A 14,020-nucleotide genomic window follows, 5' to 3' on the forward strand; every position below is an offset into this window, starting at 1 on the left:
AAAAACCATAGGTATCTGCCTGATCCTGCTAAAACAACACCAGAGGTAAACACAGCAAAATGTTCTCAAAATGTGGAGAGCAAATGTCTGGGTGTTTGCTCTTACTATTCATCCCTTCCTGAGTCCTTGAAATACTTCATTCAAAGGAAAAAAGACAAACCGGGTCTGAGAAAAAAGGGCCACGCTAGCCAGGACTTGCCCAGCCTTCTGCCGAGAGACCACGCCCACTACCCGGCCCCACCTGCCGAAGCCCCGCTCACTGCCTCGCTCCCGCAGCCAGCTCACCTCGCCGACCGTGGGCTCCTGCTCGCCCAGGCCCACGATGAGGATGCAGTCCGCCTGTCGGATGCAGCACTGGGTCCAGGGCGTGAGTGTGCTGTCCGCCTGGTAGAGCACGATCCGGTGGATGTCCTCCTGCTGCCCCAGCCAGCTGGACAGCCGGTACTCGTGGATACTGGAAGGCACAGACACCCTGGTGTATTTCATGGCTGGGCAGGGGCCCCCTGAGAGCAGGAAGCCGGGCTTGGCCAGGCTGTTCCCACGTGGAGACCTCGTACCTGTCCAGAGCAGCAGAGCCAAGGCGCTGTTTTATGCTGTCACTGGTCAGCAGCAGGGCAGGGCCTAAAAACAACCACCAGATGCAGAAAACTGCCGGCAGCCCACCCTGGAGGAGATGCGAGGCCCTTCCTTCTCCTGGAATCTGCTTGTCACAGCTCTTGAGGAAGTGCCTGTGGCCCTGAAGGAGACCCTCCGGGCAGGTGAGCCTGCGGTGTGCCAAGGGAAGGGCTGCGCCAGGCACAGGGACGGGCAGCCTCTCTGAACCTCGGTCTCCTCCTCTGTACACACTGGGCTTGAATTTCTGCAGCTCTGAAACTGTGTGTGTGCTGGGGGCAGGGGAAGTACAAGCTTGTAAAATGCAAGATCAGACAACTTCCCCAACCCAAGTCAGCGGCTGGCTGGTTCCAGCAGATGTGCTTTACCAGGATGGAGACGCATGCTTTCACATGCTGTCTCTGGGGTCAGCTTGTTCTTCCATCTACAGGGTGGCTCAGATGGTAAATAATCCACCTGCAATGTAGGAGACCTGGGTTCAATCCCTGGGTTGGGAGGATCCCCTGGAGAAGGGAAAGGCTACGCACTCCAGTATTCTGTCCTGGAGAATTCCATGGAGTTGCAAAGAGTTGGACACAACTGAGTAACTTTCACTTTCCTTTGGGCTTCCCTGATAGCTCAGCTGGTAAAGAATCTGCATGCAATGAAGGACACCCCAGTTCGATTCCTGGGTCAGGAAGATCTGTTGGAGAAGGGAGCTGCTGTTCGCACAGACACATCTGCTCAACCAGGAGGGCTGCCAGGGGTGGGGACAAAAGCTGAGAGACAGTGGCCCTCAGGGTCAGGAAGGCTGCTGGACTGCCCTGAGGATGAAGAAGTCCTGCTGCAGCAAGAGAAGCCCAGGCTCCCCCTGCACTGGCATCTGAACTTCCCTGAGGGCTTGCAATTAGAAGGGGAGAGACAGGAGATCACTGCCTGTGTTTAACTGGAGCGTCTGCTTTCTTGACAGCACACGGAATAAGCGTGTGTCCCGCGCAGTGGGATGCCCACCTAGAGCCAGGCCTCCTGGAGCAGGGAGCAAGCGCCTAGGAAGCAGCACCACAAACAGAGCTCGTCGAGGTGATGCAATTCCAGCTGAGCTGTTTCAAGTCCTAAAAGGTGATGCTGTGAAAGTGCTGCACTCAATATGCCAGTAAATTTGGAAAACTCAGTAGTGGCCGCAGGCCTGGAAAGGGTCAGTTTTCATTTCAATCCCAAAGAAATGTAATGCCGAAGACTGCTTAAACTGCCGCACAATTGCACTCATCTCACGCACTAGCAAAGCAATGCTCAAAATTCTCCAAGCCAGTACATGAACTGAGAACTTCCAGATGTTCAAGCTGGATTTAGAAAAGGGAGAGGAACCAGAGATCAAATTGCCATCATCCATTGGAATGTAGAAAAAGCAAGAGAATTCCAGAAAAACATCTACTTCTGCTTTATTGACTATGCCAAAGCCTTTGACTGGGTGGATCACAACAAACTGTGGAACATTCTGAAAGAGATGGGAATACCAGACCACCTTACCTGCCTCCTGAGAAATCTGCATGCAGATCAAGAAGCAACAGTTAGAACTGGACATGGAACAATGGACTGGTTCCAAATTGGGAAAGGAGTACATCAAGGCTGTATATTGTCTCTTGCTTATTTAACTCACATGCAAAGTACATCACGAGAAACACTGGGCTGGATGAAGCACAAGCTGGACTCAAGATTGTTGGGAGAAATATCAATAACCTCAGATATGCAGATGACACCACCCTTATGGCAGAAAACGAAGAAGAACTAAAGAGCCTCTTGATGAAAGTGAAAGAGGAGAGTGAAAAAGCTGGCTTAAAAGTCAATATTCAAAAAACTAAGATCATGGCATCCGGTTCCATCACTTCATGGCCAACAGATGGCGAAATAGTGGAATCAGTGACAGATTTTATTTTCTTGGGCTCCAAATCACTGGAGATGGTAACCGCTGCCATGAAATTAAAAGACACTTGCTCCTTGGAAGAAAAGTTACGACCATAAAAAGCAGAGACGTCACTTTTCTGACAAAGATTCGTCTAGTCAAAGCTATGGTTTTTCCAGTAGTCATGTATGGATCTGAGAACTGGACCATAAAGAAAGCTGAGTGCTGAAGAATTGATGCTTTTTAACTGTGGTGCTAGAGAAGACTCTTGAGTCCCTTGGACAGCAAGGAGATGCAACCAGTCAATCCTAAAGGAAATCAGTCCTGACTATTCATTGGCAGGACTGACGCTGAAGCTGAAGCTCCAATACTTTGGCCACCTGATGCGAAGAACTGACTCACTGGAAAAGACCCTGATGCTGGGAAAGAATGAAGGCGGGAGGAGAAGGGGACGACAGAGGATGAGATGTCTGGATGGCATCACCAACTTGATGGACATGAGTTTGAGCAAGCTCTGGGAGTTGGTGATGGACAGGGAGGCCTGGCATGCTGTAGTCCACAGGGTCGCAAAGAGTCGGACACGAATGAGTGACTGAATTGAACCACAGGGTGGTGCCTGTGAGGTGGCCGCTGGTCTGACCTGCAGGGGAGCAGCTCTGACTCAAAGGCAGAAGCCTGTGGAAGTGGGGGAGCAACTCCTCTGGGGCTCGGGACAGAGGGCGCTGGTCCCACTAAGGCCGCACTCCTGCCTTGGGGGTCGGGCACCCACAAGGGCCTGACAGAGAGGGACCCCTCTTGGGGCTGGAGGGGCTCTCAGCCTGCGAGGGTGGGCACTCCTGGGCACTGCAGTGACTAGTTCCGTTCACCTCTTGGAAGTCTAGGACGAGACGGGACAGGCCGGCCATGTCTGCTGCAGGAACACCGAGAAGCCCTGCCTGAGGCCCCGGAGACTGGGGCTACTCTCTCTGACCCTCGGTGCACATCTGCTCTAGGCCTCTGCCTGGACTCGAGGGTCCTGAGGAGGCCCTTGGGAAAGTGTGGAGCCCCTAGGAGTGCCCTGGGCTCTCAAGGTGCTGGCTACAGCCCTGGCCAGTTAGGAATGTGGTGACTAGCCTGTCCCTGGGAGGGGTCTGCCCAAGGCCCAGGCCATGGACAGGACCAGGGTAGTGCATGGATACAGGGTGACTCCCAGTTACTCTGAGTCGGCTCTGTGGGGGCTGCTCAGGCCTGGAGAGTCACTGTCAGCCTGGCGGTTACACAGCCTCTCCTCCAAACTGCGGAAGCCAAAGGAAGTGGCTGAAACCCTGAAGCTGGAAGACAAGGCCATCGGCCTAGATCCTCTCTCTACAAACACCCTTCACAGATGTGATCACCTTTCAGCAAAGGAACCCTCAGGGCAGGGTCCAGTGGTTCTGAGTGAGGGCTCTGGGTCAGCTGAGGAGCCCACAGAAAAATGCATCCTGACTCTATTTATTTCATAATCAAAACCATCCCCAATGGATCGTAAACTTGACAGGTAATACCATAATGTTTTTAAAAGAACCTCTTCATGACTTGGGGATAGGATGAAATTTCTTCAATAAAATGCAAAATTCAGTAACAATATAGGGAAAAAATGATAAATAAATTGGTCCATATTAGAATTAACAACTTGCATTTGTCAAAGTCAGTGAACTAGATGCATGCTGTCATGTCCAGCTCTTTGCAACCCCATGGACTACAGCCCACCAGTCCATGGGATTCTCCAGGCAAGAATACTGGAGCGGGTTGCCATTTCCTTCCCCAGGGGATCTTCCTGACCCGGGTGGAATCTGGGTCCTTGTGTCTCCTGCAGGTGGATTCTTTACCACTGGTGCCACCTAAGAAGCATTTGTCGAAAGACATCATTAAAAGAATAAAAAAGCAAGCCACAGGGGAAAGACATCTGCATTTTCATCCGAAAAAAAGCAACTGCACCCAGACTGCCCATTGACAAGGAAAAGATAACAGCCCCACAAAACAGTGGGCAACTTGACAGGCACTCAGAAGAAGGGATCCCAGTGGCTGCGAGACAGACTTTTCAGCTGCTGGGAAATGCAGATCCAAGCTAGATGGGACACTGCCTCTCAGTCACAAGTGCCCAGCAGCCCAGCACACCACACACTCTTCCTTTCCCCGAGAAGAGACTGGATGCTGGGCCACAAGTCTTTCGTTGTTGTTGTTCAGTCGCTAAGTTGGGTCCAGTTCTTTGCAGCTCCGTGGATTGCAGCATGTCAGGCAGGCTTCCCCATCTTTCACTATCTCCTGGAGTTTGCTCAAACTCATGCCCATTGAGTCGGTGATTCCATTCAACCATCTCATCCTCTGTTGTCCCCTTCTCTTCCTGCCTTCAATCTTTCCCAGCATAAGGGTCTTTTCTGGTAAGTTGGCTCTTCCCATCAGGTGGCCAAATTATTAGAGCTTCAACATCAGTCCTTCCAATGAATATTCAGGGTTCATATCCTTTAGGTTTGACTGGTTTGATCTCCTTGCAGTCCAAGGGACTCTCAAGGGTCTTCTCCAGCATCATAATTTGAAAGCATCAATTCCTGGGCATTCAGCCTTCTTTATGGTCCAACTCTCACATCCATACATGACTACTGGAAAAACCATAGCTCTGACTAGACGAATCTTTGTCAGAAAAGTGATGTCTCTGCTTTTTAACATGCTGTCTATGTTTGTCATAACTTTTCTTCCAAGGAGCAAGTGTCTTTCAATTTCATGGCTGCAGTCACCATCTGCAGTGATTTTGGAGCCCAGGAAATTATAAAGTCTGTCACTGTTTCCACTTTTTCCCCATGTATTTGCCATGAAGTGATGGAATCAGATGCCATGATCTTAGTTTTTTGAATATTGACTTTTAAGCCAGCTTTTTCACTGTCCTCTTTCACCCTCATCAAGAGGCTCTTTAGTTTCTCTTCACTTTCTGCCATTAGAGTTGTATCATCTGCATATCTGAGTTTGTTGATATTTCTCCTGGCAATCTTGATTTCAGCTTGTGGTTCATCCAGCCTGGCATTTAGCATGATGTACTCTGCATATAAGTTAAATAAGCAGGGTGAGAATACACAGCCTTGACGCACTCCTTCCCAATTTTGAACCAGTCAGTTGTTCCACATCCAGTTCTTCTAACTGTTGCTCCTTGATCTGCATACAAGTTCTTCAGGAGGCAGGTAAAGACTGGACTTACATAAAGTATCTTTTCTGATCACAATAGTATGAAAATGGAAAATTCACAAATACATGGAAATTAAATGCTTAACCAACCAACGAGTCAAAGAAATCACAAAGAAACGAGGAAATACTTGGAGCAAATGAAAACAGAAGCACAACATTCCAGAATGTACAGGACGCAGCGAGAGCCCTGCGAGGAGGGACGCTGATGGCTATGAATGCCTCCTCTGAGGAAGAAGAGAGATCTCTGATCAACAGCCGGCTTTGTACCTTAAGTAACCAGAAGAATCTCAAACTAAACACAGACCCAGAGCCGCGCTGGGGCTGTGCTCCTGGGCGCAGGCTTTCTCCCGCTGCGGCGGGCAGGGGCCGCTCTCTGGATGCGGGGCGCAGCTCCCCTTGTTGTGCAGCACGGGCTCTACGGGCTGCAGGCTGGGGTAGCTGCAGCACTGAGGCCCGCGCCTGGGCTCGGTAGTTGTGCCGCGTGGACTGAGCTGCCTTGCGGCACGTGCAGTCTTCCCGGACCACGGAGGAACCTGTCACCCCTGCGCTGGCAGGCCAATTCTTAACCACTGAACCACCAGGGAAAATCCTCTACCAAACATTAAAAGAAAAATTAATACCAGTCCTCCTCAAAGTCTTCCAAAATATTGACTCTGAGGGAAGACTTCCTGACTCATTCCATGGGGCTAGCACCAGTACCCCCTTACCAAAGTCACGGTGGCACCAAGACACCACAAGAAACTACAGACACGCAACCCTGACAGTGCAAAACCCTCCATGAGAGAGGAGCTGACCAGACCCAGCGGGGCAGTAAAAGGGCTACACACCCGACCAAGTGGGAGCTACTCCTGGAGTGCAAGAATGACTCAATTCGTGAGTATCACTCAGTGTGATAAATCACATCAACAGAACAAAGCGGGGAAATATGATCATCTCAGTTGATGCAGAAAAAGAAAGCACTGACAAAATTTAACATCTTTTTATGATATAAACTCTCAACAAAATATGAATAGAAAGAAGCCTTCCTAACACGTTAGAGGCCATCCGTGAGAGACTGACAGCTAACACCCTACTCAAAGACAAAAGACTGAAAGCTTTTCCCCAAGACCAGGAACGAGGCAGGAGGCTGCTTCCTCCTCGCATCGCTGGGGCGTCACTGCCACCCAACGCCACCGATGGTTCGGTACAGTCCCTGTCGTGACCCCCAGTTTCTCGCAGAAACAGAAATTCACACGGACACACATGCAGTCGCATGAGTGCACCGCACGGACACCGACTTCATGGTCTGGACGCTGTGCTGTGGTTACATAACCGGGGTGGGGCTGGCATACGGCTCCCTCTTTACTATTTTTATAACTTGCTATGAATCTATAATTATTTCAAAATAAAAGTTGTTTTTTCAAAGGGAACAAGCCATTATTGTGAGTCAGCACATCTGCACTGTACAACTGCAGGTCTCTTGATGCGCCCTGGACAGGCTGCCCAACCTCACTGAAAACAAGTGGAAGTTGCCAGATCCAGAATGTTTGTTATGAAACAGAGACCAAGACTAATGGAAATTAATGCTTTCTGTGATTTAAATTTTCACTTGGAGAATAACTTTTAAATATTGAATATTTATAATAGTAGCTCAATTTTGTAAATCATTTTTGTTTGGCATCTGTTCAATGCCTTCTATTACCCCTTGAAGCCAGTAAAATAGCCCTGTCTCAGAAAATTGACTTGTTGTCTATTACTATGATCACTTACAATTATATAAAACCATATAAGTAAAGTGTTTAGAATATGGAATGCTTTATGATTTGGAGAATTCCTAAGAATTCTCCAGAATTTCAGTTTCTTGTTCTTGAGCCCCAAACTTCCCAGCTGTCAGGATCTTGGCAGCAAGACCTAAGCTGACGGACCCTCACTGCGGGTGTTCCCACGTGGTCAGCCAGCTCCCTGGCCGCTGCAGTGTGTTCTCCAAGTGGTGAAGCAGCTGGAGGCGCCCACCCCAAGACGGCTTCTGCAGGGGCTCAGGGGCCTCTGTGGGCTCAGCTGGGAGGAGTGCAGTGTGACTCACACAGCTCCTGTGGTGTGGGGTCTCCCCATCAAGACTGTCCGGAGGCTCCGTTGCACTGTGATGCTCCCCTCCCCAGCGCCGCACCGCCCCCCCCCACCCAGGGTTATCAGCCTTGCGGGCAACGCTGAGCGCTCTTTCAGGAGAACCTGGAAGGACTGAGAGGCAGGGGCCCAGGGGACCTCAGGTGGCCTTGGGCAGGGCTTACCGATAGCGCTGAGGGCGTGCTTGAGCTCCAGGGCGAAGGCGGTGAGGGGCACGTCCTCCGACACTGGCATGACGGCCACTGTGGAGAGGTTGCTGGCGGCGGTCCCCGAGTCCCACTTGCTGCCCACAGTGTGGAACCCAAACTGGTGACCTGCAGAGCACGGGGGTGTGCGCGAGCCTGAGGAGCCGGCCGCCGCCAGGACAGGCTCAGTGTCCCTGAGTGTCTCCGGGTGATGGCGTGGCCCCAGCAGCCTGGCCGGGGGACAGGCACCCGGTCTGCCCTGGTCTCCACAACTAGATTCCCGGCCTTCCTGCTGAAAGCGAACCGCACCGCGGCGCCCTTGGGTCTCATACACAGCAGGACCGGCCCCACTGAAGGGGACATGGGCACAGACTCAGAGAAGACCGTAGGGCCCAGAGAAAATGCAAAGAGATGAAGGGCCAGCCGGGGAGGACCTGTCCTCTGACCGTGCCTCCTCCAGAGACGGGGAACAGCCTGAGTCTTAGATGATGACACCTTTCTTCTGTCTCATCTGCAGAGGTTTCCAGACCCAGGGGTGAGGCGCAGAACCACCCACCGAAGGTCAGGGCTGGGCCCTCAGGACCACAGGCTCCCCATTCTCTAGTTGTGAGGCCAGGATGCCCCACGGCAGCAGCGATGGATCTGCAGGCACTTATGTCCACGAGGTCATTACCCTCCACCAGCGCGTCCCTGGCTGAAGCTTATTTACAATCACAAAGTTCCTTCTTGGTGGGTGGAATCTCCTGCTTTCATGGAGGTGGCTGAGGGGGCAGCCTCAGCCTTCCTGCTGGCCACATCCCAGCCAGGCTCCAGTCTTCTGGGGCCCGGACACGCTGAGGGCGCTCTTCCCGGCTTCCCTGGCTGGCCGCTGTCATAGCCCAGCTCCCACACAGACCTCACACAGACCTCACAGGTGCAGGCCCTGGCCATGCAGGAAGGCCCAGTTCTGTCCATTTCTGACTGCTGCTCTTGTCCCTATGGAGGAGGGTGGGTTCCCCCACAAGGCATGACCCAGAAGTCAGTGTGGGGGCTCAGGAGGCAGAGACAGGGCTCCCAAGAGCTAATGTGGGACAGGGAAAGAGGAGGGAGGGCTGTGATCACACGGCTGGCTGCACGCAAGGCAGCAGAGGGCCCGTCCCTGGCTTTCCTGAAGCTTCTCTGTGGGGAGTCCCTTCCTCTCTCTCTTTCCCAGTGACCTGTGACATCAGAACCCTCCATCCGCGGTAGGCCCAGAGGGGGAATTAATCACCAGCTCTTGATAGCTTTCGTTTAGCTTTTAGGAAAAGCTGTGAGATGCTCTGGTTCTGGCCAAGGAGATGGAGCTGGCACATCCCACCTACCCGCAGCCACCAGCTACAAGAAGCCCCTGGACACAGCTCTTAGGAGGCCCAGAGGGGCGCTGAGAGGAGGGCAAACTGGCCAGGGGCCTCAGCGCACGGGAAGACCATTCCACTTGCAGCAGAGCGGCAGTTCACACCCTGACCCAGCTACCGCCACGAAGCCCTTCCTTCCCCCCCAGTGCTGCTGCCTCCTGGGAGACTTTCCAGGGCCCCCTGCCCTAAGCAAGCCCTGCCTGGGCTCTAGACACAGAGGGTGGAGCCCCAGCTCTCCAACCAGCACTAGCAAGCAGAAGCAGCAGGCTGTCCCGAGAGGGGGACGTGGAGAACAGAGCCCCCTAAACCCTGGGCGAAGTGCTGGGCTCACCCCCAAGGAGCCCATGGGGGAGACTGGCCAGAAGCACAAGCAGAGGCTCTGAGAAGAGAAGGCGGCCGTGCCCCCACCAGCCTTCACACTGGCTCGGGGGAGCACCCAAGTGCAGACCAGCGCAGTGAGGCAGAGGCCTCGAGAACTAGGTTAGCACTCAGACACAGCCGGGAAGAGGGCCAGGACGTGCTCTGAATACCAGCACACTGAGTTTGCAAAAGTAAGAGATGTAAATGGGAACCAGATCATCATAAATCCCGAAATATGGGACACAATCCAAAACGACCAGGCCCACCAAAGGCCAGGAGGCCTCAACGTGGACAGGAGGAGACAGAAACGACACCAGGGCACAGACGCTGCAAGCCCTTGACAAAGTATCAAAGCAGCGGTTCACAGCCGGCCAGAAGCAGCCATCACGGGTAGTCTTGAAGCAAATGTAGAAATAAAATAACTGAAACAAAAACCTCTCTGGGTGGGGTTAGGAACAGAGTCAAGAAGACAGAGGAAAGAGCCAAAGACCTTGAAGACAGATCAAAAGAAGCTACGTGATCTGAGCATCAGAGGAGAAAAATGGTTAAAACACAAGCGATGTCCCAGAGACTCTGGGGATGATAATAAGAGGTCTAACACCTGCATCTGTGAGTTTCCAGAAAAGAAGAAAGAATACAGGGCTAAGAGAGTATTTGAAGAAATAAAGGCTGAGACCTTCCCAAACGTGATAAAAACATACATACAGACATATATATAAAATAAACCTGCAGATTCAAAAGAAGATGAGAAAACCCCCAAACAAGATAAACTCAAAGGAATTCATGCCCAAACATTCCAGAATCAAATTTCTAAACACTGAAGAATCAAATTTCTAAACACTGAAGATGACGGGAAAGCTTGAACACAGTCAGACAGAAACAATGCACACCTACTTGACAGCAATTCGAAGTCCGGATTTCTCATTAGACACAATGGAGGCCAGAGGGAAGTGGCCAATGTTTCAAGTGCTGAAATGAAAGGGCTGTTAAGACAGAATGGCACATCCAGCAACATGTAGCCTTCAGAAAAAAGGCAAAGATATCCTTCGATGTAGGAAAACTCAGAGAATTTAAGAACCATTATTAAAGGAACTCTTTACACAGAAAGGAGAGGACACCAGGAGGAAGCCTGGAACACCAGGATAAGGGAATAGTTTCAAACACCGGGTCTGACAGCTGAAAACAAAACTAACGCTGTGTGAGGGGGAGTTTCAAAGTAAGCAGGGACTCCAGGCGGGGTGGGTGGGGCTCCCAGGTGCCAGGCCTGGGCACACACCTGCCGCAGCTCCCTGCTGGAGGCTGCCCAGGATCTTCTCGCCCAAGAGGCGAATCAGTCGAGTCACAACCTGGGGGCAGAGAAAGAACAGAGACCTCAACCACACACTGTAAACCATAAAGCCAAGCACCTTACATCCGTGGTTTCAAAACTGCCTCAGCTGTACACTGCTCCGGGCAGTGGATGGTAACATGGCCGCTGTCTGGTCACAGACGGGTGGGCAGGCACGTGGCCTGTGATCTTGCCCTGGCTGGGTGCCCCTGTCTTCCCCAGGCAGGAAACGGACAAATGGGGAAGCCACAATCCCCAAAGGCAGACCACAAGGGACCTCCCCAGAGCCAAGGGTCATTGTGTGCTGCTGAGTGCCAGCTCTGGCCAGACATGGGCTGGTATTACATGACATCCATGAAGAATTACCTTTTAAATATAATAATGCTATTTTGGTTATATTAATTCTAATTTTTTTGAGTTGCAGACTCAAGTAAATAAAGTTGAAATGTCAAAGTATGTATAATTTACTTCTAAGCGCTTTCGCATGAGAATAAAGTCAGTTGAAAGTTTTTTAATTGCTACAGTTTGCAAGATGGCAGAGAAGCAAACAGGAAACCTGCTTTTGTGGCTCTTGCATGCTGTACAGAATCAGTTTCGAAAAGAGAAGCCGTTGTCAGCTTACTCCAATCACACATATTTACTGCATTAATAGTTGACCTGCTATAACTATGGTACTAAAAGAAATGATCCATTTTCTGTTATTTTTATCAAGTTTTGGTATTAAAGTCACATTAACTTCATAAATAACCTGGGGGCTGCTTCACTTGTTCACACACGGGCTCACAGGGACGGATCAGGCCTAAGCCTTCAGAGGGGCCACTCCTGTGACTCTCCAGTAGCAGCCCTGCCTCTTCCTCCAAAGTGCTAAGGTGCAGGCTGTCCATTTCCCTGTCTGCACTCTCAAGACTCAGAAGCAGGGAAGTGACATCAGAAAACCAGAAGCAGGGCAGGCTGCCCTCATTCTGCCTCCCGGCTGACTGCCAGGCACTGCAGTCCTGCCCTGAAGCCGGCGGGGACTGCTGTCTGGGGAAGCGGGGGCCAGCCCTCCTCCTGCAGCCTGCCTGATGGGAGCAGTCTTGGTCTTGACCCGGTTCTGGTATTCTGACTTCACAATTTCACAGCTCTCACCTGCGGGTACTGGCGCTTGATGGAGTTCAGAGCTCCTTCGGGAAGCTTGGCCAGCTCTGAGTCCCGAATAGCATGCACTGTGGTTGCCCTGGCCTGGTGGGTGAGTGTCTCCACCTGGGGACGGGAGCTGGTGCTATGGCCACAGGCTGACCCCAGGGCCCGGAGGCAGGCCTGAGAGCAGGGTCCCAGGGCCCCTCCAGAGCAGGAGGAAACGGGGCTCACCCAGCACCCTGCGCTGAGGAAGGAAGCATCAGCGAGAGCTGTGGGCCTGCCACCAGCAGCCCAGATAGGCCAGGGCCTCATCCTCCCCCCCGAGGGCCTCGGGGTCTCGGAGGACCCACCATCCCAAAGGTGGCTGCCGAACCCACCCTAGGCCTGCTCTCCTGGGAGGCGGCCTGTGGGAAGCAACTCCTGGGATATTCTACTGCCTGTGCCTCTGCCCAGGTGGGCGCCCAAGGTGGGAAGAGAAAAGGTGTGAGGGGATGGGCGCGGGGCGTAGGGGGAGGAGCAAGAAAGGGAGTGGGCGGGGAGGGGCGGGGTGAGGCGGGGAGGGGCGGGGTGTGGGCGGGAAGGGAGGAGGGGTAGAGGTGGGGCAGGAAGGGGCGGGGCGGGGCGGGAAAGGCAAGGGAGAGGGGAGGGGAGGGGTGGGGTGGGGAGGAGCGGGAAGGGGCGGGGCGGGGCGGGAAAGGCAAGGGAGAGGGGAGGGGAGGGGAGGGGAGGGGTGGGGAGGAGCGGGGCGTGGTGTGGGCGGCATGGGGAGGGGAGGGGAGGGCAGGGCGGCCCTACCACGCCCACGAGGTCTCCGCGGCCGTACTCGCCCGCAAGGCGCTTCTTGCCGTCGTCCTTCTGGATCACAGAGCGCAGGCGGCCGCTGAGCACGATGTAGGTGCAGTCGGACTTGTCCCCCTGCCTGCGGGACAGAGGCTGTGGGGGTGGGCGGGGCACCTGGCTGGAAGCCCTTGGCTACCAGAGTCAGCGAAACAGAAAAAGGAATCTATTCTTCTCACTACATTTTTTTGTTTTAGAAAATCGTTATTTTCCATTAAAAAACATGTATACTAACATATAAAGGGTTTACTGTGATTTTTAAATAAACGGTCAATAACGATCTTAGTTTTCATTTTTAAAACCATGAAAACTGGTAGCTCTAAGCCGGGTCTGAGTTGACTCATTGGAAAAGACCCTGATGCTGTGGGGGATTGGGGGCAGGAGGAGAAGGGGACGACAGAGGATGAGATGGCTGGATGGCATCACTGACTCGATGGACGTGAGTCTGAGTGAACTCCAGGAGTTGGTGATGGACAGGGAGGCCTGGCGTGCTGCGATTCATGGAGTCGCAAAGAGTCGGACACGACTGAACTGAACTGAAGCCGGGTCTGACCCAGCGAGTGTGGACGCCTGAATTCAGCCGCTAGGACACGGGCCTGAGGCTGCTCATCTGAGCCCGCACCTGGCACACGAACAGCTTCCTGGACGCGGCCTCCATGTGGCTCCGCTGGGCCCCGTGGAGACCGTGCAGGTGAGGAGGCAGCGCGTCTGAGGGCAGCGTGCGCATGGAAGCCAGGAGGCCGCCGCGAGGCCTCTGCCTGTGTCGCCCCCGAGGCAGAGCAAAGCAGCCCTCCTCTGTGCCTGCGGCCGAAAGGCGGGCCTTGCCCGGACGTGGCGCGGCCGGGAGGCGGGCCTCACCTGTATATGGCTCGGCCGGCCTCCACCTCCATCCAGTCCAGGGCGAAGTCGATCTGCCGCACGAAGGAGGACACCCGCCTCACCACGGTGTGCGCCACGCTCAGGACCACGGCCGGCTGCCTCCGCATGATGCTGCGGGGCATCCCCGAGTCATTCCCTGCCCCAGCTCCCT

The 14,020-nt window shown here is 53.2% G+C and overlaps 1 protein-coding gene across 14 annotated transcripts in view; it reads right to left on the reverse strand.

Annotated features, from left to right (window-relative positions):
• The window catches only part of PNPLA7 (patatin like phospholipase domain containing 7), an 82,100-nt gene that overhangs the window by 14,668 nt on the left and 53,412 nt on the right, over nt 1-14,020 (reverse strand). For 10 of the 14 annotated variants that reach the window (XM_055541700.1, XM_055541690.1, XM_055541698.1 and 7 more), the window contains 8 exons: nt 13,849-13,980; nt 12,949-13,072; nt 12,163-12,276; nt 10,984-11,053; nt 10,602-10,676; nt 7,954-8,103; nt 558-621; nt 286-454 (listed from right to left, as the gene is read on the reverse strand). In XM_055541700.1, the coding sequence (XP_055397675.1) occupies nt 286-454; nt 558-621; nt 7,954-8,103; nt 10,602-10,676; nt 10,984-11,053; nt 12,163-12,276; nt 12,949-13,072; nt 13,849-13,980 (898 nt within the window). The remainder of the gene's footprint in view (nt 1-285; nt 455-557; nt 622-7,953; nt 8,104-10,601; nt 10,677-10,983; nt 11,054-12,162; nt 12,277-12,948; nt 13,073-13,848; nt 13,981-14,020) is intronic. The other 4 variants (XM_055541691.1, XM_055541695.1, XM_055541696.1 and 1 more) reach the window with 4 other exon arrangements.

Source organism: Bubalus kerabau, chromosome 11, assembly GCF_029407905.1.
Source record: "Bubalus kerabau isolate K-KA32 ecotype Philippines breed swamp buffalo chromosome 11, PCC_UOA_SB_1v2, whole genome shotgun sequence".
Lineage (NCBI taxonomy): Eukaryota > Metazoa > Chordata > Mammalia > Artiodactyla > Bovidae > Bubalus > Bubalus kerabau.